A 17,248-nucleotide genomic window follows, 5' to 3' on the forward strand; every position below is an offset into this window, starting at 1 on the left:
CCCAGCCACTCTGGGCGGCTTCCAACAAAGATTAAAAATACATTAAAATGTCACACATTAAAAACTTCCCTGAACAGGGCTGCCTTCAGATGTCTTCTAAATGTCAGGTAGTTGTTTATCTCTTTGACATCTGGTGGGAGGGTGTTCCACAGGGTAGGCGCCACTACCGAGAAGGCCCTCTGCCTGGTTCCCTGTAGCTTTGCTTCTCACAATGAGGGAACCACCAGAAGGCCCTCGGTGCTGGACCTCAGTGTCCGGGCCGAACAATGTGGGTGGAGACGCTCCTTCAGGTATACTGGGCCGAGGCCGTTTAGGGCTTTAAAGGTCAACACCAACACTTTGAATTGTGCTCGGAAACGTAGTCCAACCCCCTGCAATGCAGGAATCTCAACTAAGGCATCCATGACAGATAGCCATCCAACCTCGCTTAAAAACCCCCAAGGAAGGAGATTCCAGGACCTCTCGTGGGAGTCCGTTCCACTATCAAACTACTCTCTCTGTCAAAAAGTTCTTCCTGAGGTTTAGTCGGAATCTCCTTTCTTGTGACTTGAAGCCTTGGGTTCGGGTCCTAGCCTCTGGAGCAGGAGAAAACAAGGGTAGGGCCACCAATGTTACATCTTGCAGAGATTTTCCTTGACATCCATGGGCTGCTGTCCACTGAAATTTGATTTAAGAGAAGCATTCTGTTGTAGTCAATAGAATATGTAGCCATTTGTGTGTGTCCCTGGCAGTTTCTCTGGTTTGCAAACAAGCCCAAATGCTCAAAAAGACGGGTGACAGGTTCAAAATGGTGGGTGACATCCCTTTCTCATTGTTCCACAGCCGTGCCTTTAGACAATCCAACCTTTACCTGCTGAATTGGAGCTTAGTTGAACATCATCTCTCTTTGAATTTTCCGCGGGGGCAGGATCAGATTTTCGCAAGGCATGGCTGCAGAACAACAAAGAAAGCTCTCAAACCCTATGGAATTAATTGGTACACAATACAATTGAAATATGGGTCAAGCAAAATTGTGGATGAGCCCTTGGTTTGGGATTTGATACTAAAACTGCTTTCTAGGTCTTTGATGTTGATTCCAAGCCGTATTTTTGTGCCCTCTGGTGCTCATTGGTTGTAAGTGCACAAGCTATACAGTTAAACATGCATGTTTTAGAGCACTCCTAGTATGTTTCCATGGAAAGTAGGTCCCTTTTGCCCCTCAATATATCTTTTTGTGTGTGTACAATCGTGATGATTTTTGCTCGTGATGATACTAGGATGGTCACGCTCTCAACACTGTTTGCACCTCCAGAAATTTGGGCCTGTCACACTGCTTCCTATCCCATAATGTCCTCTCAAATCATTCAGTGTCTTGTACCACAAATGGTTGATATCACCCCCACCCCCCAGCTTTTGTTGTGCTATAGATCCGCTGGACAGTAATAGTGTGGCAGTATTGGGAAAGCATAACAGAACAAACTAAAGCAGAATGAATCCACCCAGGAGTGCCAGCTTGGCCCCTCGACCATGGGTGCCATGCAGTGTGCATGGCCCTGGCACTGAAATTTGCGGGTGCCCAGCCCCTTCATGGGGAATTTTCTGTGTACGTGGGCACCCAGGGCCCTGGGAAGTTGGCACCCATGAATCTACCACCAGTACACTGATATTGTGTCAATAACATTTTTTTTTGCAGAATAGACCCATAACAAAACGCCATTCTGGAAGAACCCTAAGTTGGATTTACTTCCAAGTAAAAACGCACAGAATTTTTGTTCTATTATGGGTTTATCCACCAGTGTCCTCCACCTCAATTAGATTTCCCAGCTTTTCGCTGCTGAGAAATAGACCTGGCTCCAATTCACAGGTGTGTTATTTGTGTAAAATTGCACAGAAATAATGTAATAATGTAATAATTTAATAATTTAAATAATTTAAAGTGATTGTCAAGTACATGCACTTATTTATTTATTTATTTATTTATTTATTTAGCTTTATTTATTTAGCATTACCTGACATTTTCAGAAGGTAAAATTAAAATTCTGTACCACTTCAGACTGCTGGTTGGGATTAACACCTCCATTAAAAGACAGCAGCAAAAATCCCTGCACGCAGAAAGCTAGATTTCAGGGACTGGGGTTTTAGTCTAGCCTCCTCCCTGACATACTAGATTTCTGTGCACAGGGAATTGTTTTTGTGGACAAGGAGTCAGTTGTGTCCCTCCCTCCCTTCCCTGTAGTCTAAAGAAACATAATCCAGACACAGTTTAACTACCTTATTCATTCATTTAATTTGTTGTTTTATTTATTAAATTGGTATACCGCGCTTCATCCAAACACAACATAAAAATACAAAATGAAAACACGAAATACATAATAAAACGAAAGCAAAACAAATCAGTAACTCCCGGATGCGCATTTAAAAGGCCATGGGTTGTTGAATTAATATTTTTTGACTGGCACCTGAAGATATGCTATGAAGGTGCCAGGTGAGCCTCCATAGGGAGAGCATTCCGCAAGCAAGGAGCCACCACAGAAAAGGCCCTACCCTCTGGACCTCTTGAGGATGAGGCACACAAAGAAGGGCCTCAAATAATGATCTTAGGGTCTGGGTCGGTTTATATGGGGAAAGGTAGTCTTTGACGTATTGCTGTCCTGAGCCGTTTTAAGGCCTTATAGATCAAAACCAGCACTTTGAACTGGGCCTGGAAACTAACAGGCGGCCAGTGCAGTTGGGCCAGGGTCGGTGTAATATGCTCAAAAACCAACTTGCCCCCCGTGAGCAACCTGGCCGCTTGTGAGACCTGTGGCGATTTCTTGCGATTAGACCTCAACTGCGTTGCCAAGGCAACATGGGACTAGGCCACAGGAGAGATGCTTTTCAGTGGCAACTAACATGGCCAGAGAATTGCATCGCAACCAGGCACCATAGTCTGAAAGCTGCATTCTGGGCCCGTAGGAAGCTCCAAGTCAATGCTTCGTTGACTGAAATTGTGCACGCGCATGCACACCTTGCCATGTTGCAGGCATCTGTGTGGCCTACTGATTTGAGAGCTGAAATGCCCTTCTCAGTTTTCCCTCTTTCGCCACTCACCCATGCGCACCCTTCTCTCTGCCTCAGTGCTCTGGGAGACGGGCCTGAGGGGGCCCAAGCCATTAACTGAACTTGGCCCCCGCATAGCCCAGAAAAAAGAACTGGTGGAGCGCCATTTTTAGCCTTTTGCGCGCCCCACCCCACCCTGAACGCACAGAGCACATGGCAGAGAGCGAAGGAGAGAGAGAGGCGCCTTCGAGGCTCCAGTCGGGTAGACGGCAGGGCCAAAGCCTTGCATGTGAGCTCGCCCCACAACAAAGGTTGAGGTTGCACGATGGTCTACCCCCCCCCCCCGGCGTAGGTGGCTTTCCCCCGGTGACTGCGCAGTCGCCGCTATCCCAGGGGATCTGTAGGGACTTCGTGCATTGCAACACAAAACTTGTGTTGAAGAGTGTCATAAACCCCACAAAGCGGGTGAAGATGGAGGGAAATGAACAGCCCTGCTTTATAACATGCAAAAGTTAAAATACTGAAGCAGCTTAAAATGCCCTCCGCTTTCTAAATGTCTGGTTAGGAATGTTTTTAACAGGCGCCGCGAAGAGTATGAGCTTGATCTCAATAAGCGGGGAGTTGCAAAGTGCAGCTGCTGCGACACTAAATGACTTTGTTGTTGTTTAGTCGTTTAGTCGTGTCCGGCTCTTCGTGACCCCATGGACCAGAGCACGCCAGGCACTCCTGTCTTCCACTGCCTCCCTCAGTTTGGTCAAACTCATGCTGGTAGCTTCAAGAAACTCTGTCCAGCCATCTTGTCCTCTGTCATCCCCTTCTCCTTGTGCCCTCCATCTTTCCCAACATCAGGGTCTTTTCCAGGGAGTCTTCTCTTCTCATGAGGTGGCCAAAGTCTTGGAGCCTCAACTTCAGGATCTGTCCTTCCAGTGAGCCCTCAGGGCTGATTTCCTTAAGAATGGATAGGTTTGCTCTTCTTGCAGTCCATGGGACTCTCAAGAGTCTCCTCCAGCACCATAATTCAAAAGCATCAATTGTTCGGCGATCAGCCTTCTTTATGGTCCAGCTCTCACTTCCATACATTGCTACTGGGAAAACAACTTAAGTTCTAACAAATGTGGGACGGTTGTTACGTATGTGTGCCAATCCCGCCCCCCCATCGAAGGAATTTTGAGTGGGCATGTGTGAGATAAGGCAATCTCGTCATAGCTGTCAACGTTTTCCTTTTTTTAAGGGAAATTCCCTTATTTCGAATAGGATTCCTCGCAAGAAAAGGGAAAAGTTGACAGCTAATTATCTCGTAGGTTTGGAGTAAGTCATCTCCCTTTTTAAAAAAAAAAATGGCTGTGGCAGCCATTTTCTGCTGCTACCCACCGCACTCTTATCAATATAGGAGTACCGTCGCTTCATTTTTTTTGCCCGCGAAACACACAAAAAGCAAAATAACTACTGGCTGTAAGAAACAAAATTCCAGAATGTCACAATAGATTGCAGTGTGGGAGGTGTCCCCCCCCCCCGGCTTCATCCCAAAGCGCTGCTGTTGCTGCTGTGACATTTTAAAGGATTTGTAGGAAGGAGGAGGAAATCAGACAGGCCTGGAGGGATGTGGGGGGACCTGTGATCTGCCCCATGTTGCTCCCATCATCAGCATGGGATGAAGCCACAGAAGAGCTTCTGGGCTGCGTCTAGAACTGAAACGGTGCCATCAGATTTTCATTTTTTTAAAAAAATGTGACCGTTTGGGGAAGACCCCACTTTTCATTCGCAGGATGAAATAGGTAATATATTTTTTTCGCTTGCAAATGTTTGGTTCCTTCTAGCGTGGTTTGCAGAAGGAAGCCAAGTTTTGCTAAGCATGGTTTGTCTGCCAGAAAGGAAGGCAAGTTTCATGGTCATTTGTTTACGCCGAACGTTGAACAACCGCAGGTGTGGGGGGAACTCGTTGAAAAATGCCCATGAGCAGAAGGGGCAGAGGAAGTGAATCTAACGGGGAAGGCAATTTTTTGTTTTGGTACTAATGAACTCTGTGCCTTTATGCAGTCTGGCCATGTCTACTGGCAAAGTGCTCTTCTTTTGACCATTTATTTAAGTTGCCCCTTAGAGGGCAGAATTTTTTGAGAATTATTGAACACAGAACAAAAGGGTATGACGTTGCATTTTTGCCTTCTGGGAGGTACTTATGGGCATTACCACATTTAATCTCCCAGAGTTCAGGAATATTTTGCATTCAAGATCTTGGAATATTTACTCCTAGGTGTGTGTGTGTGTGTGTGTGTGAAGCAGAGGCTTGCACAAAATCAAGTCTTCATGCATCAGGGCCTGGGATGCAACAACCTTATATGTGTGCCAGGGAAGTAGCTGTGTCTTTCTTACCTCTACACAAAGGTGAATTTCGACTTCTTGAAGCAGTCAGTGAGCTGGTTTGCAAAAGCTCACAAGTGTTTTGCTTCTTTTGGTTACAGCTCATGGTTAGTGAAAATAGAGCTTCGCCACAAATCCCAGTTTAGATGGCATTCTAAGCCAAACTTTGATTTAGCTCAGCACATCACATCAGTTGAAGTAACTGGGGAGGAACAAACTGGCTGTGAGCATCTATACGGGTGTCTGCATGTTCATGCATTCTTGCTAAGCCAGGATTTAGTGTGTCTTGTGAACCAGGCCAATATGTAGCAGGCAGCAAGCACTGGGTTTTGCATTTGTTAACTTGGCCTCAGTTTTCTGAAATCTTAATATCTAACTCCAGTGCTTTTTTTCTGGGGGTACACAAGGGTACGAATACCCCTAAACATTTTGTGAATCTTTGTGATTTGTCCATTTACTGTATTCCCCCCCCCCCCAAATTTGAACGATAAAATGGTGGTTTTCTTGAGTCAAATATTTTTTAGAGTACTGTAAACATATTTTTTTTTAGAAAAAAAGCACTGTCTCACTCCCTCTTTATTTGTGCTTCTGGGAAGAAAATGAACAACAGTGGTATCTTGCGTGAAATGATGCTATGAATATTAGTCAGGATATAGTGGAGGAATGTTTGAAACCAATTAAGAAGTTGATGAGTATTTTGGGGGGGGGGGGTTTGAATGTGCTGAAAATGGTCACAATGGAAAGAATAGAAAGTGGCGCATATCCCAAAGCAGCAAGCTTGGAAGAGATGGCTAAATTGCTGCAGGCTTCAGGGAGGGCACTTAGTGCTTGCTGCATGATACTGAAGTAAAATCCATCCTAGGCAGATATTTCTTTGCAAGGAAGCTAGAAGCGTAGAGAAATTGACTTTTGTCCCTGCTGACATGTCTCCTGGTACTCGAGTGACAGATTCCATTAACTTTATTAATGAATTCATTGGCTTCGAGGATTGGGGTAGAGGGATCTGGAGGAAAGCGGTTTTCCAGGATGACTTGCGTCTTGCTTATTCGACACCAAGCGTGAAAATCGCACTGAGAACTCAAAACTCTGTGCTCATCATAAAGCATGCCAATCAACAAAAAAAGGTGCATATAGAAAATGTAGCAATAAACAGCCTCGGTTAGCGTGTTCTCTCATTATTATTTTTGCAGAATATTGACATTTCTGGCAGGGAACTGTGTGGGAACAGAAGGAAATAATAGATGATGACTAAGGGGAAGGGAATGTAACTAGAGACTGAAAAATGTGATTAGATGCAGATCAGGCCAAAAAACCCAAACCTTTCTGCTTATTATGCAAATTTGCAATCAGTTGCAATTTGTGTGAAATGTGCATTGAGTGCTGTACATGAGTTTAATTAGTGCATCTTCCAAGGAACCATAACCTGAGGTAACAAGGCCCGCCTCTCAGGATTTGGCTAGGAAGAAGGGCGGGGTGGGGTGGGGTGTGGGTGCGCCCCCCCAACAATTCAGTTCACTCTTTACTCTGCTCATGTGCTTCTCATGTGACATCTCACCAGACATTTTGGGAGGCTATGGGAAGACTGGAAAGAGTTGTTCCTGTTTTAAGGATGGGTGGCAGAAAAGCAATTGTCCATCTTCCTCTTTACCTAGGTAGAATAACAATTAGCCTTTTGAACACTGTGAAGTTATGGTGGCACCTGAAGGTGCGACAATAGGTGTGTCCAGGCATAAAACAGACTAAGCTCCATGTAGCTCCTGGGAGGAAAGGCAGGTTTAAAATGGGATTAATAGTAATTTGCAAGTTGGGCGAAGAATGTCACCATTTTGAGTATATAGAGAGCATTGTATATCTTCTCGTTGAGGTAAGAAAAGGCCACAAGTTCTCACATTTGCCATGTTTCATTTCTGTTCTCTTTGTTCCTGTCAGGCATGGATGGGAAGAAATGCAGCGTATGGATGTTCTTACCTCTTGTGTTGACACTGTTTACCTCAGCAGGACTGTGGATTGTGTAAGTGACCTTTGTAGATCTTTTATGGTTTCTGGGTGGAATAATTTTCTTTGGAGCGACATTAGTCAAGGGGTCTTGGCATGCTTCAGGATGAACAGTTCTTTCCTGGAAGAACATTGTTCTGCCATTCTGCTGAACAACTTGCCTTCTTCCAGGAATTACCCCTGACATCCCACCCCTCATTTAGGTAAAGGTAAAGTGACCCCTGACCATTAGGTCCAGTCGTGGCCGACTCTGGGGTTGCGGCGCTCATCTCACTTTATTGGCCGAGGGAGCCGGCATACAGCTTCCGGGTCATGTGGCCAGCATGACTAAGCCGCTTCTGGCGAACCAGAGCAGCACACGGAAACACCGTTTACCTTCCCACCAGAGTGGTACCTATTTATCTCTTTGCACTTTGATGTGCTTTCGAACTGCTAGATTGGCAGGAGCAGGGACCGAGCAACGGGAGCTCACCCCGTTGCGGGGATTCGAACCGCCAACCTTCTGATCGGCAAGCCCTAGGCTCTGTGGTTTAACCCACAGCGCCACCCGCATCCCTTTTTCCCCCTCATTTAGAATTGTCTAAATGTCTTCCTTCCTTTTTTGGCAGGTATTTTATAGCAGTAGAAGACAACAACATTATTCCGCTAAATGTGCTGGACAGGTAATATATATATATTTTAAATCTTACTTTCTAATGACACAGTCCATTATGCTTCATAGAATCAATTCATCAGGGTGAGTTTCAGCACATGAACTCAAAGCACTGTTGGGAGCCCTATTCTGCTGACCCCTACAGAGAAGCAGAATTAGTTTCCCTGGAATTTCATCATATAATCCTTTTAGCTGACTTTACACAGCGATGCTCTCGGCTAATAGCCTAGGGCAGTGATGGCCAAACTTGGCCCTCCAGCCGTTTTGGGACTACAACTCCCATCATCCCTAGCTAACAGGACCAGTTGTCAGGGATGATGGGAATTGTAGTCCCAAAACAGCTGGAGGGCCAAGTTTGGCCATCACTGGCCTAGGGTGTTATCCACCAAACAGCAATGTAAATAGAAGCAATGGAAGAAATGAGTGGAAACAGTGCAGAGTTCCTTATGAATTGAAAGTTACTCTGCTTGATTTTGCAGTCTGCTAATAGCACCTTCCTTTTCTTGCAATCTACTACTAGCACGTTTTCTTTTTTAAAAGGAAGAGTAGGTCAGGCTTGAATGAGCCACCTTTTGCTTTTTTTAAAACCAGAGCTCAGAAGTCCACCAGCTGCAGCCAGTTGCAAAACAGTGGTGCAGACGATGGAGCCAGTCTTGGTTACCTACTGCACCCGATGAACCCTGCATTGGCCTGAATTAGTGCCTCCCATTAAAATGACAGCTAAAGCAGAACAGCAGAAGCCCCTGCCCAGGTGGGGGAAGCAGGAGACAACCTTGCCACATCCCCTTCCTAGGTAGCATGCAGGCGAGGGCCAGCAAGGAAACCCCCATTCCATCCATGACCATGACAGCCTTTCTCACCCTTCCCTGCTGGCTGTCCCTTGTGCTGCTGCTGCCTGCAGCTTTAGTCACAGTTGAGACAACTGTCCAAAGCAGCCTGTTGTCAGGGCCGGCCCAAAACATTTTGGCACCTGAGGCAGATCCGAAAATGGCACCTTTCTCACATTAGGGAAGAAGAGGTGAGGGAAGATCTACATCAAGAACAAGGGGGAAAAGAAAGATTGGCATTAGGTTCTGCTGCCCCTGTGGATTCTGCCACCTGAGGCAGTTGTCTCACCTTGCCTCTTGGTTGGGCCGGCCCTGAATAAAGATCTACATTGGGATCTGCTGTCCCTGTGGATTCTTCCGCCTGAGACGGTAGCCTCACCTTGCCTCATGGATTGGTCAGCCCTGCCTGGCGTTGACCAGTAGCAACGAAGGCATCAAATGGAAGACCACTAGCATTGCTTCTACTGTCTGTCACAAGCTCTGCAGATTGGATTGACCCAACACCACCGGTTCCCTTTTAAATTTGGCAAATGGTTTGGTGTTGCACACACATATACACACCCATTAGGTAGAGGGAGTCTGTCACTGCAGGCAGGTCTAATTCAGGGATCAGGAACCAGCAGCCCTCCCAATGTGGTTGGGCTATATACAGGGGTCAGCAAACTTTTTCAGCAGGGGGCTGGTCCACTGTCCCTCAGACCTTGTGGGGGGCCAGACTATATTTTGGGGGAGGAAATGAACTAATTCCTATGCCCCACAAATAACCCAGAGATGCATTTTAAATAAAAGCACATATTCTACTCATGTAAAAACACCAGGCAGGCCCCACAAATAACCCAGAGATGCGTTTTGAATAAATGGACACATTCTACTCATGTAAAAACACACTGATTCCCTGACTGTCTGTGGGCCGGATTTAGAAGGCGATTGGGCCGGATCTGGCCCCCGGGCCTTAGTTTGCCTACCCATGGGCTATAACTTCCATCATCCCTGACCATTGTCCAAGCTGGCTGGTGATGGTGGGATTGGAGTCCAACCATTGGAGAGCCACACAGGTTCTCCATTCCTCTTCTAAACTAAATCACATTCAGTAACATTCAGTAACCAGCCCTGCAATTCTGACTTGTGTATGATTCATTTCTTTTTTTCATCCCTTAGGAAGGAAGGTCCCCAAAAGCCTCCTTATATAAGGTAATGAAGTCACTTTCCATCCTTTATGTCTTTCCCCCCAAATAAGGCCCATTTTTAAACCAGTGGACGATTTTACTGATTTATGCATCTCTGTTGCAGGCTTAGTTGAATTACAATGATGCGCATTATATTTTTGAAGTATTGCAGGTGACGCCCCTCCTGCAAGCTGTGTGTTTAGCCAAGTCATGAACATGGCAGCATTTCTAGGTAGGCGTTGCATGGAGAATGTCTGGCTTCTTCTTTTATTTTTTTGTCTCTTCTAATTTGTGTTAGCGAATCACCAGGTTCAGCTCAGTAAATGTTGTCAAGGCGAGGCCCAGTAATCTGCAGCTATTCTGGCTTAGTTCTCACTGAGCGGGGTGTTTGGGCTGGACTACCTGAGACTGAAGGTCATGTGGGGGACTCCTCCTTCATAAAAAGAATTGAAATCTTTCAACACAGAAGATTAGAATGTCAGGGAGAAGGCTAGACTAAGTCCCTTCTTCCTGACATGCTGGATTTCTGCATGCAGGGTTTCTTTAATGGAGGAGCAACCAATCGTAGGAAACCCTACCTAATCTCAAGTTATTTAGCTCAGATGCAGGTTTTAGGCTTGGCAGAATCTAACATCTTTGGGCATGGCCGACCACCTCTGACACCTACCTGGGTTTGGGGTTTACTTAGCAGCAGAGCTGGCTGCCATTTTAAATTTCCCACAATGCCCTGGAGCGACACTACACTGTGTTGTTAATTAAAATTTCAGGCAGTTTGCAGCAATGTGCCCATTGTAGGAATGATAATGTTCTTGGGGGCCAACCCAACATCACTTAGCCAAGTCCCCTCAAAGCTGCTCCAACATATTTACTGCCTCTGAGAACTTGACCTGTAAAACAGGGGTGGCTAACCCATGGCCCGCAGGCAAGATCCAGACCCGCAAGAGGTTTTGTGGCTCTTGAGACACCCCCCCCCCTGTAAGTTTGTCATTTTTAATTTGTAGTGCTATGGTGCCAAATGATTTTTTTTTGTAGCGTTAAAGCCCCTCCAAAAAATTCCATTTATTTTTAAAACATTTTTACAGACTGCTCCAATAGGTTCTCAGATGCGATACTGCAATGCCGAAAGATTTTTTGTGGCCTCCCAAGGCCACTTCAAATTTGTTCATTTAAAAAAAGTCTGGTTTTTTTTTTTTTTAAAAGGACAATTTTTGCAGGTTTCCTTCTGCAATTTTATGATGCCAAATATTTTTGGGATCCACCCATAAGACCCACCAAAATTTGTAACAACAACAACATAACAGCAACAGCATTTGTTTTCCCATACTTCTTTTCCACTTTGGCCTTTGCTCACCTTGACATGTAGCCCTCAGAGGCCCGCAGCCCAAAAAAGTTATCCACCCCTACTATAAAATAACATATGCAAAGGTTGTGTAAAATATCCACATAGTGAAACATTATAGTCACCGTATATTTTTGCTTGTTTGTTTTTAATCATCTCATTTTTCAGGCAATATTTGTTTTTATTTTCATGACACTTGCTATCAGTTTCTACTGCTTTAAATCCTGCATGTGTGTGAGCACAACAATAATTTGATTATGCATATAATAAAGGTGATAATGTACCATTTGTTAGATAACGTTCACAACCCTTCTTTTAATTGATGGTCAGTATTTCTTTGCTAGGGTTAGGAGCTGAGCCGTAGTAGCCCTATAGCAGGCTTATAAATCTGCGCTCACCTGGTTACCTGGGATGTGTAAGAATGGCCTCTGGGTCATTGGCTATGCTAGTTAAGGCTGATGGGAGCTGTGGTCCAAAATATCTAGAAGGCTGCCCATTGGCTACCTCCAGTCTACATATATACAAGGAAGACTCTTCTGACAAAAGTTTATGGTATGCTGTTTCAAATATAGGGTGACCAGATCCAAAGGAGTGCAGGGCACCTATGTGTAGAAGAAGGGAGTTTGGCAGGTATGTAAACTGGAGCTACCAAAATTCCTTTTCCTACACCACTGTTAAAAGTACCAAAGGCCTGGCTGCCTTTGCTTCTGGGTCATCCTTTGTAAGCAAGATTCAACCACAGTGGAGATGGTTAATGGGAGAGAGGCTTCTAGGGTCCTTTCAGGTCTTAATTGTTCCGGGTGTCGTTGCTTTTGACTGACCAAGAAATAACTTAGGAGGGAGGCTCTTGCAAGTCCGCTGCCCCAGAATTAAAAGAGGGCGGATCCTTTTGCACTTCTCAAGTTCCATAGCCAGGCTGTGGTGGGTGCATTTGTAAACCTGTCTGGCAGACCTGTTTGGACCTAGAATTATATTGACGTTTGGAGTCATAATTGTGCATGAGTGTCACGTTCTCGTTCCTCATTTCAGCGCTTGTCGTGGCTGTCCTTCGCTTTATTCAGCTAAAACCAAAAGTTTTGAATCCCTGGCTCAATGTGAGCGGCCTGGTGGCGTTGTGCTTGGCCTCCTTCGGAATGACTTTGCTGGGCAATTTCCAGGTATTGTGTGTGTTCTTTCTCTCTCTCTCTCTCTCTCTCTCTCTCTCTCATCTTCCCCAATAACTGACTCTCTCCCTAAGCCACGCCCCTCACCAGACCTCTTTGCACCTTCCGTGAGCGTTTTTTGGCAGGAATGTGTCTGTGGTCTCTTGATAATACCTCTTACTTGCCTGGATGAAGGATAGAGAAAGGTGTGAGCGTACAAACTAGCCTATGCTACAAAGGTATCCTTTATATCCATTGCTCTGCTGCTTTTATCTGTCTCCTCCCGCCACTGACATTTGGCCTCCAGAAGGGCACCCAGAAGGAAATGTGGCCCTCGATTGAAAAATCTTCCCTACCTCTTGTCTGTCCTGAATGGGAGTGACTCTCCAAGTCCCACGTTGAGGTCTTTCCCATCACCTGCCATTTTCAACTAGACAAGCCAGGGGTCGAACCTGGTATATTCTGCATGCAAAAGATGCGCCCTGCCCCAGAGATCTGTACCTGGCATATACAGGCGTCTTTTTAATGTTTCTAGACCACCCTTCTGTTGTCACATTCCAAGTGGAATCGAAACACATGCAATCGCATGTTGCTGTTGATATGTACAAGCAAAAAAAAAATCAGAGGCCAACCAGAGACTATTGAGAAGCAAAGCAGCTTGTAAGCTTGATCTTTATTGATCTGTTGCCACAGGGTGCTCCCCTCACCCACAGGAAAGGAGGAGGAACCCAGAACAATGGCACGCAAGGCCTTATATGGACTTTTGAAATTGCCACCCTGTAGATCAAGACCATCCCCAGAAACATCATACATACATCACAGAAGGGGTGTAACCTAAGACCACCCCTCAGATACATCATACCTACATCACAGAAAAGGCGGTCTAAAACAGAAATTTGAATGTTGTTTTTCTCCTGTCATTGTTTATCTCCTGTCTGGCAGGTTACTGGATTGGATTGCCTGGGGAGCCTGGCCAGTCTTTTGTAATGATAAATATTTAGTTCCTGGGCCAGGTCGCAGGCTTACACCCTATTCAAACACAGACATACCCTCAAGACAGGATTTGTGAAGGAAAAGACAGTGGGGAGGCTTTTCCATTTGACCTTGCAGAGAAAACACCTGGTCAGCCTGGGAGTCAAAATGGCTCCATGGCTGCTTTCCTGTGCAGCTTCAGACATGTGGCCTATATATCTATGTACGTGTTTGCTTGGTACATTTATGAACCTTTATTATATACATAAGACCTTAATTTATTTATTTCAACGTACTACATCCCCATAATCCCTGGCTGTGCTGGCTGGCGCTGATGGCAGTTAAGATTCTAACAACATCTTGGAAACCTGCCAGTTCCCCATTTATACAGAATACTTCGGCCGGATTCAGTTATTTGTTTCGGCCATGAGCCATTAGGAAGTTTACAAATGTGGTGATTCAAATAGTTTACAAATTAAAACATATGTCAGGTCTGCAACAGAACCCAAAATGTGAAACTTTGTTAAGTTCACATGGGCCACTCTGGGCGGCTGCCAACAGAATATACAAGAACACAACAGAACACCGCATGTTAAAAGCTTCCAGATACAGGACTGCCTTCAGATTTAATCTGTCCCCCATCAGATAATCTTTCCTTTCACACTATGCGATCACAAGGCTCATTGCTGCTTTTTCTTGTGACACCACAAACGATGGTCTGTTTGTTTGTTAATGATTAAACAGTGAAACAGCCATGTTTTGTCAGTGTGTCTGAATTAAGGCATTGTCTCATTAGTTTCTAGTTCAATAGCCTGTTAATAATAATCTACAGTAAATGTCTAGAACAGAGTTATTCTATTATGATAGGGAAAGGAGTATCTGTGCTGGAAGAACCTCTAAACCCCAAACCCTACTGACCTCATAGTGACCAGGATGGAGGGTGGGGAGGAGAAAGTTGCAGAGGAAATTAGTATGCCAGCTATAGGGCTGGAATATTTCACCCTCCTTTTTCTCTCTCTGACTGTGTGCCAAAGGAACAAGCATTCTTGGTTCAGTGGCTCCGAAAACCTCCCCACTTCTGCCCCATCACACCCCTTGAACACCCCTTATTGCCATTGTGGCTGTTGGAGCACCGACAACAGAGCAGCAAGGGTGGCAGAAGTTTCCATGTCACATTAAAGACAGGTCAAGGACAATATATTGTATTTTAAAATGGCGTTTCAGAGTTTTTAGGGGTTTTGAATGTCTTATGTAGATTTTTCAGTTTCATTGTTCTGTATGGGACAATGACAATAAAGATACCATATTGTATCGTATCGACTCCTTCACTGCCTGCAGACCTCCTTCTCTGTGGGAGAGATCGCCTGTATCCTATGGCTTCTGGGGTGTGTTCCCGGGGATTATAGCACTGTGCCCTAAACGATGGTAATGTCCCTTCTTCTGTGGCTCCCTTCTCTTCTACCGTACTCTTAAATGACTCCTCTTCCCCACCTGGCAAAATATCTTTACACACACACACACACACACACACACACACACACACACTTTTCAAATTTATACATTTCACTGATTTTACAATCATTTTTACATTTCAAAACTTGACTTCCTTACCCACTTTCCTTAAATTTATTTATAACATATTCTGCATATCCAAATTAACTTAATTTGTTCATTTACTCATCTTCTGTAAATGTATACTCTTACAAAACTGCAGGTTATTACAATAATCCTGCCAGTGTTTTTATCTGTTTACAATTTATCCATGAGTATTCCATACACCATTTCCATTCTTTTGTAAAAAGTTTGTTATCTTGATTTCTTATTCTTCCAGTAAGTTTCACCATTTCTGCATATTCCATTAAGTTTTTGTATCTATTCTTCCTTTGCTGGGACTTCTTCTTCTTTCCATTTTTGGGCAAGTAGCATTCTTGCCGCTATAGTCGCATACATGAATAAGTTTCTATACATTTTAGGTAGTTCTGTCCCTATAATTCCCAAGATTTTGCCCCTGACAAAATCTCAGTGCACCTTTGCCCATCGTGTGCTGCTCTTCTTCAGCACCCTAAAGAAGAGTGCATTGCATGTGCTTTCAGCATGCAGGGCAGAGTGGATCCCTCCCTGCTTTAAAAGGATCTCCTGCCTAGATTCATCTGGCCGCCAGATGGCAGTTTCTGTAAGTTCAGTGTTTCCAGACAGCTGTTTCTCTTTCAAGCTGTCTCCATCCTCCTTTTGAGTTTCATGTTTCTCAACTCCCTCCCTGTCTTGTATAGAAACGTAGAATTGTAGATCCGAAAGGTGCATGGTCACCTAACCTTCAGCCCTTCTCATAGAGGTAGGCCCTTCACCCTGATATCCCAGCACCCCTGAAATGATGGCATGCTGCAAGTAGGAGAATCCTGTCTTATTGTGTTCCTAGCAAGATCATCAGCCACCAATCACACTGCATTACAAGCTGCCTTTGAAACGTCGTCAGATTTTTGCATGCTCTGCAGCTTGATGAGAGAAGGGCAAGACCTATCAAGCCCATACAGCTAGTGGCTCAGTTCTCATGGATTCTGTCCAAGGGGCCTGCAGGTCACGGAATAAATGTAAGCCGTGTTTTCGTGGGCCAAAATCTGATGCCCGCAGAAGCCCGGCTTAGGTGTCACTTAATGTCAGGGCCCAGGCTGCTCCAGGCAGATGAGATGATTTATTTGGCAGATGTGAGGTAGGGAATGATACACCCATAAAAGGAAATGGCACATTTATAAGAGAACAGGGCATTTGTGCTGAGGCGTGCAGGATTGACTACCACTTGCGTAAGAGCCCGCCATTCCTATAAATCCCAAACCCACCTGCTGTCGTAAAGAAAGTACATTTCATGTAGAATTATTCTTCTAAGTGGATTAATAGCAACAGGAGGCCCGTAGGTCATGTTAAGCCTGCCACTCCCTGCAGCCTGTTATTGGTGCCAACCAGGACTGGGTTACGGGAGAGGATGTGGAACAGCACATCCTCTGTTCCCCAAAGAATCCTGGGTGCTGTTCAGGGTGCTGAGAATTGTAGCTCTGTGAGGAGTGGACTATAGTTCACAGGATTCTTTAGGAGGGTGCATTAAACTACAGTTGCCAGATTTTTTTCAATGAATCCGAGGACACTTCATTTATTTATTTTGAAGCTGAGTAGCAACAGGGAGTCAGTAGTGGGGATGGTGAGGCAAAAGACCCTGGGCCCAAGCAAATATGCATATTGTATAAAGGTGCAAAGCCCTTCTTTTGCACCCTGTGAAACATAAATGCTCTGTTTTTAAAAAACTGGGCAACGGCGCGCCACCGTCTGTGACTCCCGTGCCTCCCCCATTCTCCTTCCCCCTTCCCTCTTTGTTTTGACTGATCAGGGGAGGCTTAGAAGTCATGGGGTTTCCCAGTTTTTAAAAAAACTATGTGCATTTATGTTTCACAGGGTGTGAAATAAGGGACTTGCACCTTGCCTGGCAGAGAAACCGCGCACCTTGCGGCCCTCCTGGGCAACGGCCACCTGCCTGCGACTCCCGAGCCTCCCCGATCTGTCAAAACAAAGGGAGAAGGGGGCAGGAGATCTGTACCGCCGGACGTCCCTGGTTCCCCCTCGGCGGCAGCAGCAAGCAGCTCTTGAAGCCAGCCAGAGTCAACTGTGCTACCAGGCTGGCTCCGGGCTGCTGAGGCTGCCATTGCCATGTTTCCCAGGGACAGATTTGCAAATCTGGGGACTATCCCCGGAAACCGGGGACATCTGGTACACCTACTTTAAACACCTTAGTT

At 45.3% G+C, this 17,248-nt stretch overlaps 1 protein-coding gene across 21 annotated transcripts in view; it reads left to right on the forward strand.

Annotated features, from left to right (window-relative positions):
- The window catches only part of TMEM150C (transmembrane protein 150C), a 56,304-nt gene that overhangs the window by 33,107 nt on the left and 5,949 nt on the right, over positions 1 to 17,248 (forward strand). For 7 of the 21 annotated variants that reach the window (XM_081021120.1, XM_081021137.1, XM_081021139.1 and 4 more), the window contains 5 exons: positions 7,306 to 7,387; positions 7,980 to 8,033; positions 10,009 to 10,041; positions 11,928 to 11,985; positions 12,385 to 12,512. In XM_081021120.1, coding sequence (XP_080877246.1) covers positions 7,306 to 7,387; positions 7,980 to 8,033; positions 10,009 to 10,041; positions 11,928 to 11,985; positions 12,385 to 12,512 — 355 coding nt within the window. Of the gene's footprint in view, positions 1 to 772; positions 976 to 2,957; positions 3,330 to 6,076; positions 6,501 to 7,305; positions 7,388 to 7,979; positions 8,034 to 10,008; positions 10,042 to 10,180; positions 10,249 to 11,927; positions 11,986 to 12,384; positions 12,513 to 17,248 lie in introns of those variants that run through there. The other 14 variants (XM_081021125.1, XM_081021127.1, XM_081021122.1 and 11 more) reach the window with 8 other exon arrangements.

The sequence above is a fragment of the Podarcis pityusensis genome (assembly GCF_964106645.2).
Source record: "Podarcis pityusensis genome assembly, chromosome: 9".
Classification (NCBI taxonomy): domain Eukaryota; kingdom Metazoa; phylum Chordata; class Lepidosauria; order Squamata; family Lacertidae; genus Podarcis; species Podarcis pityusensis.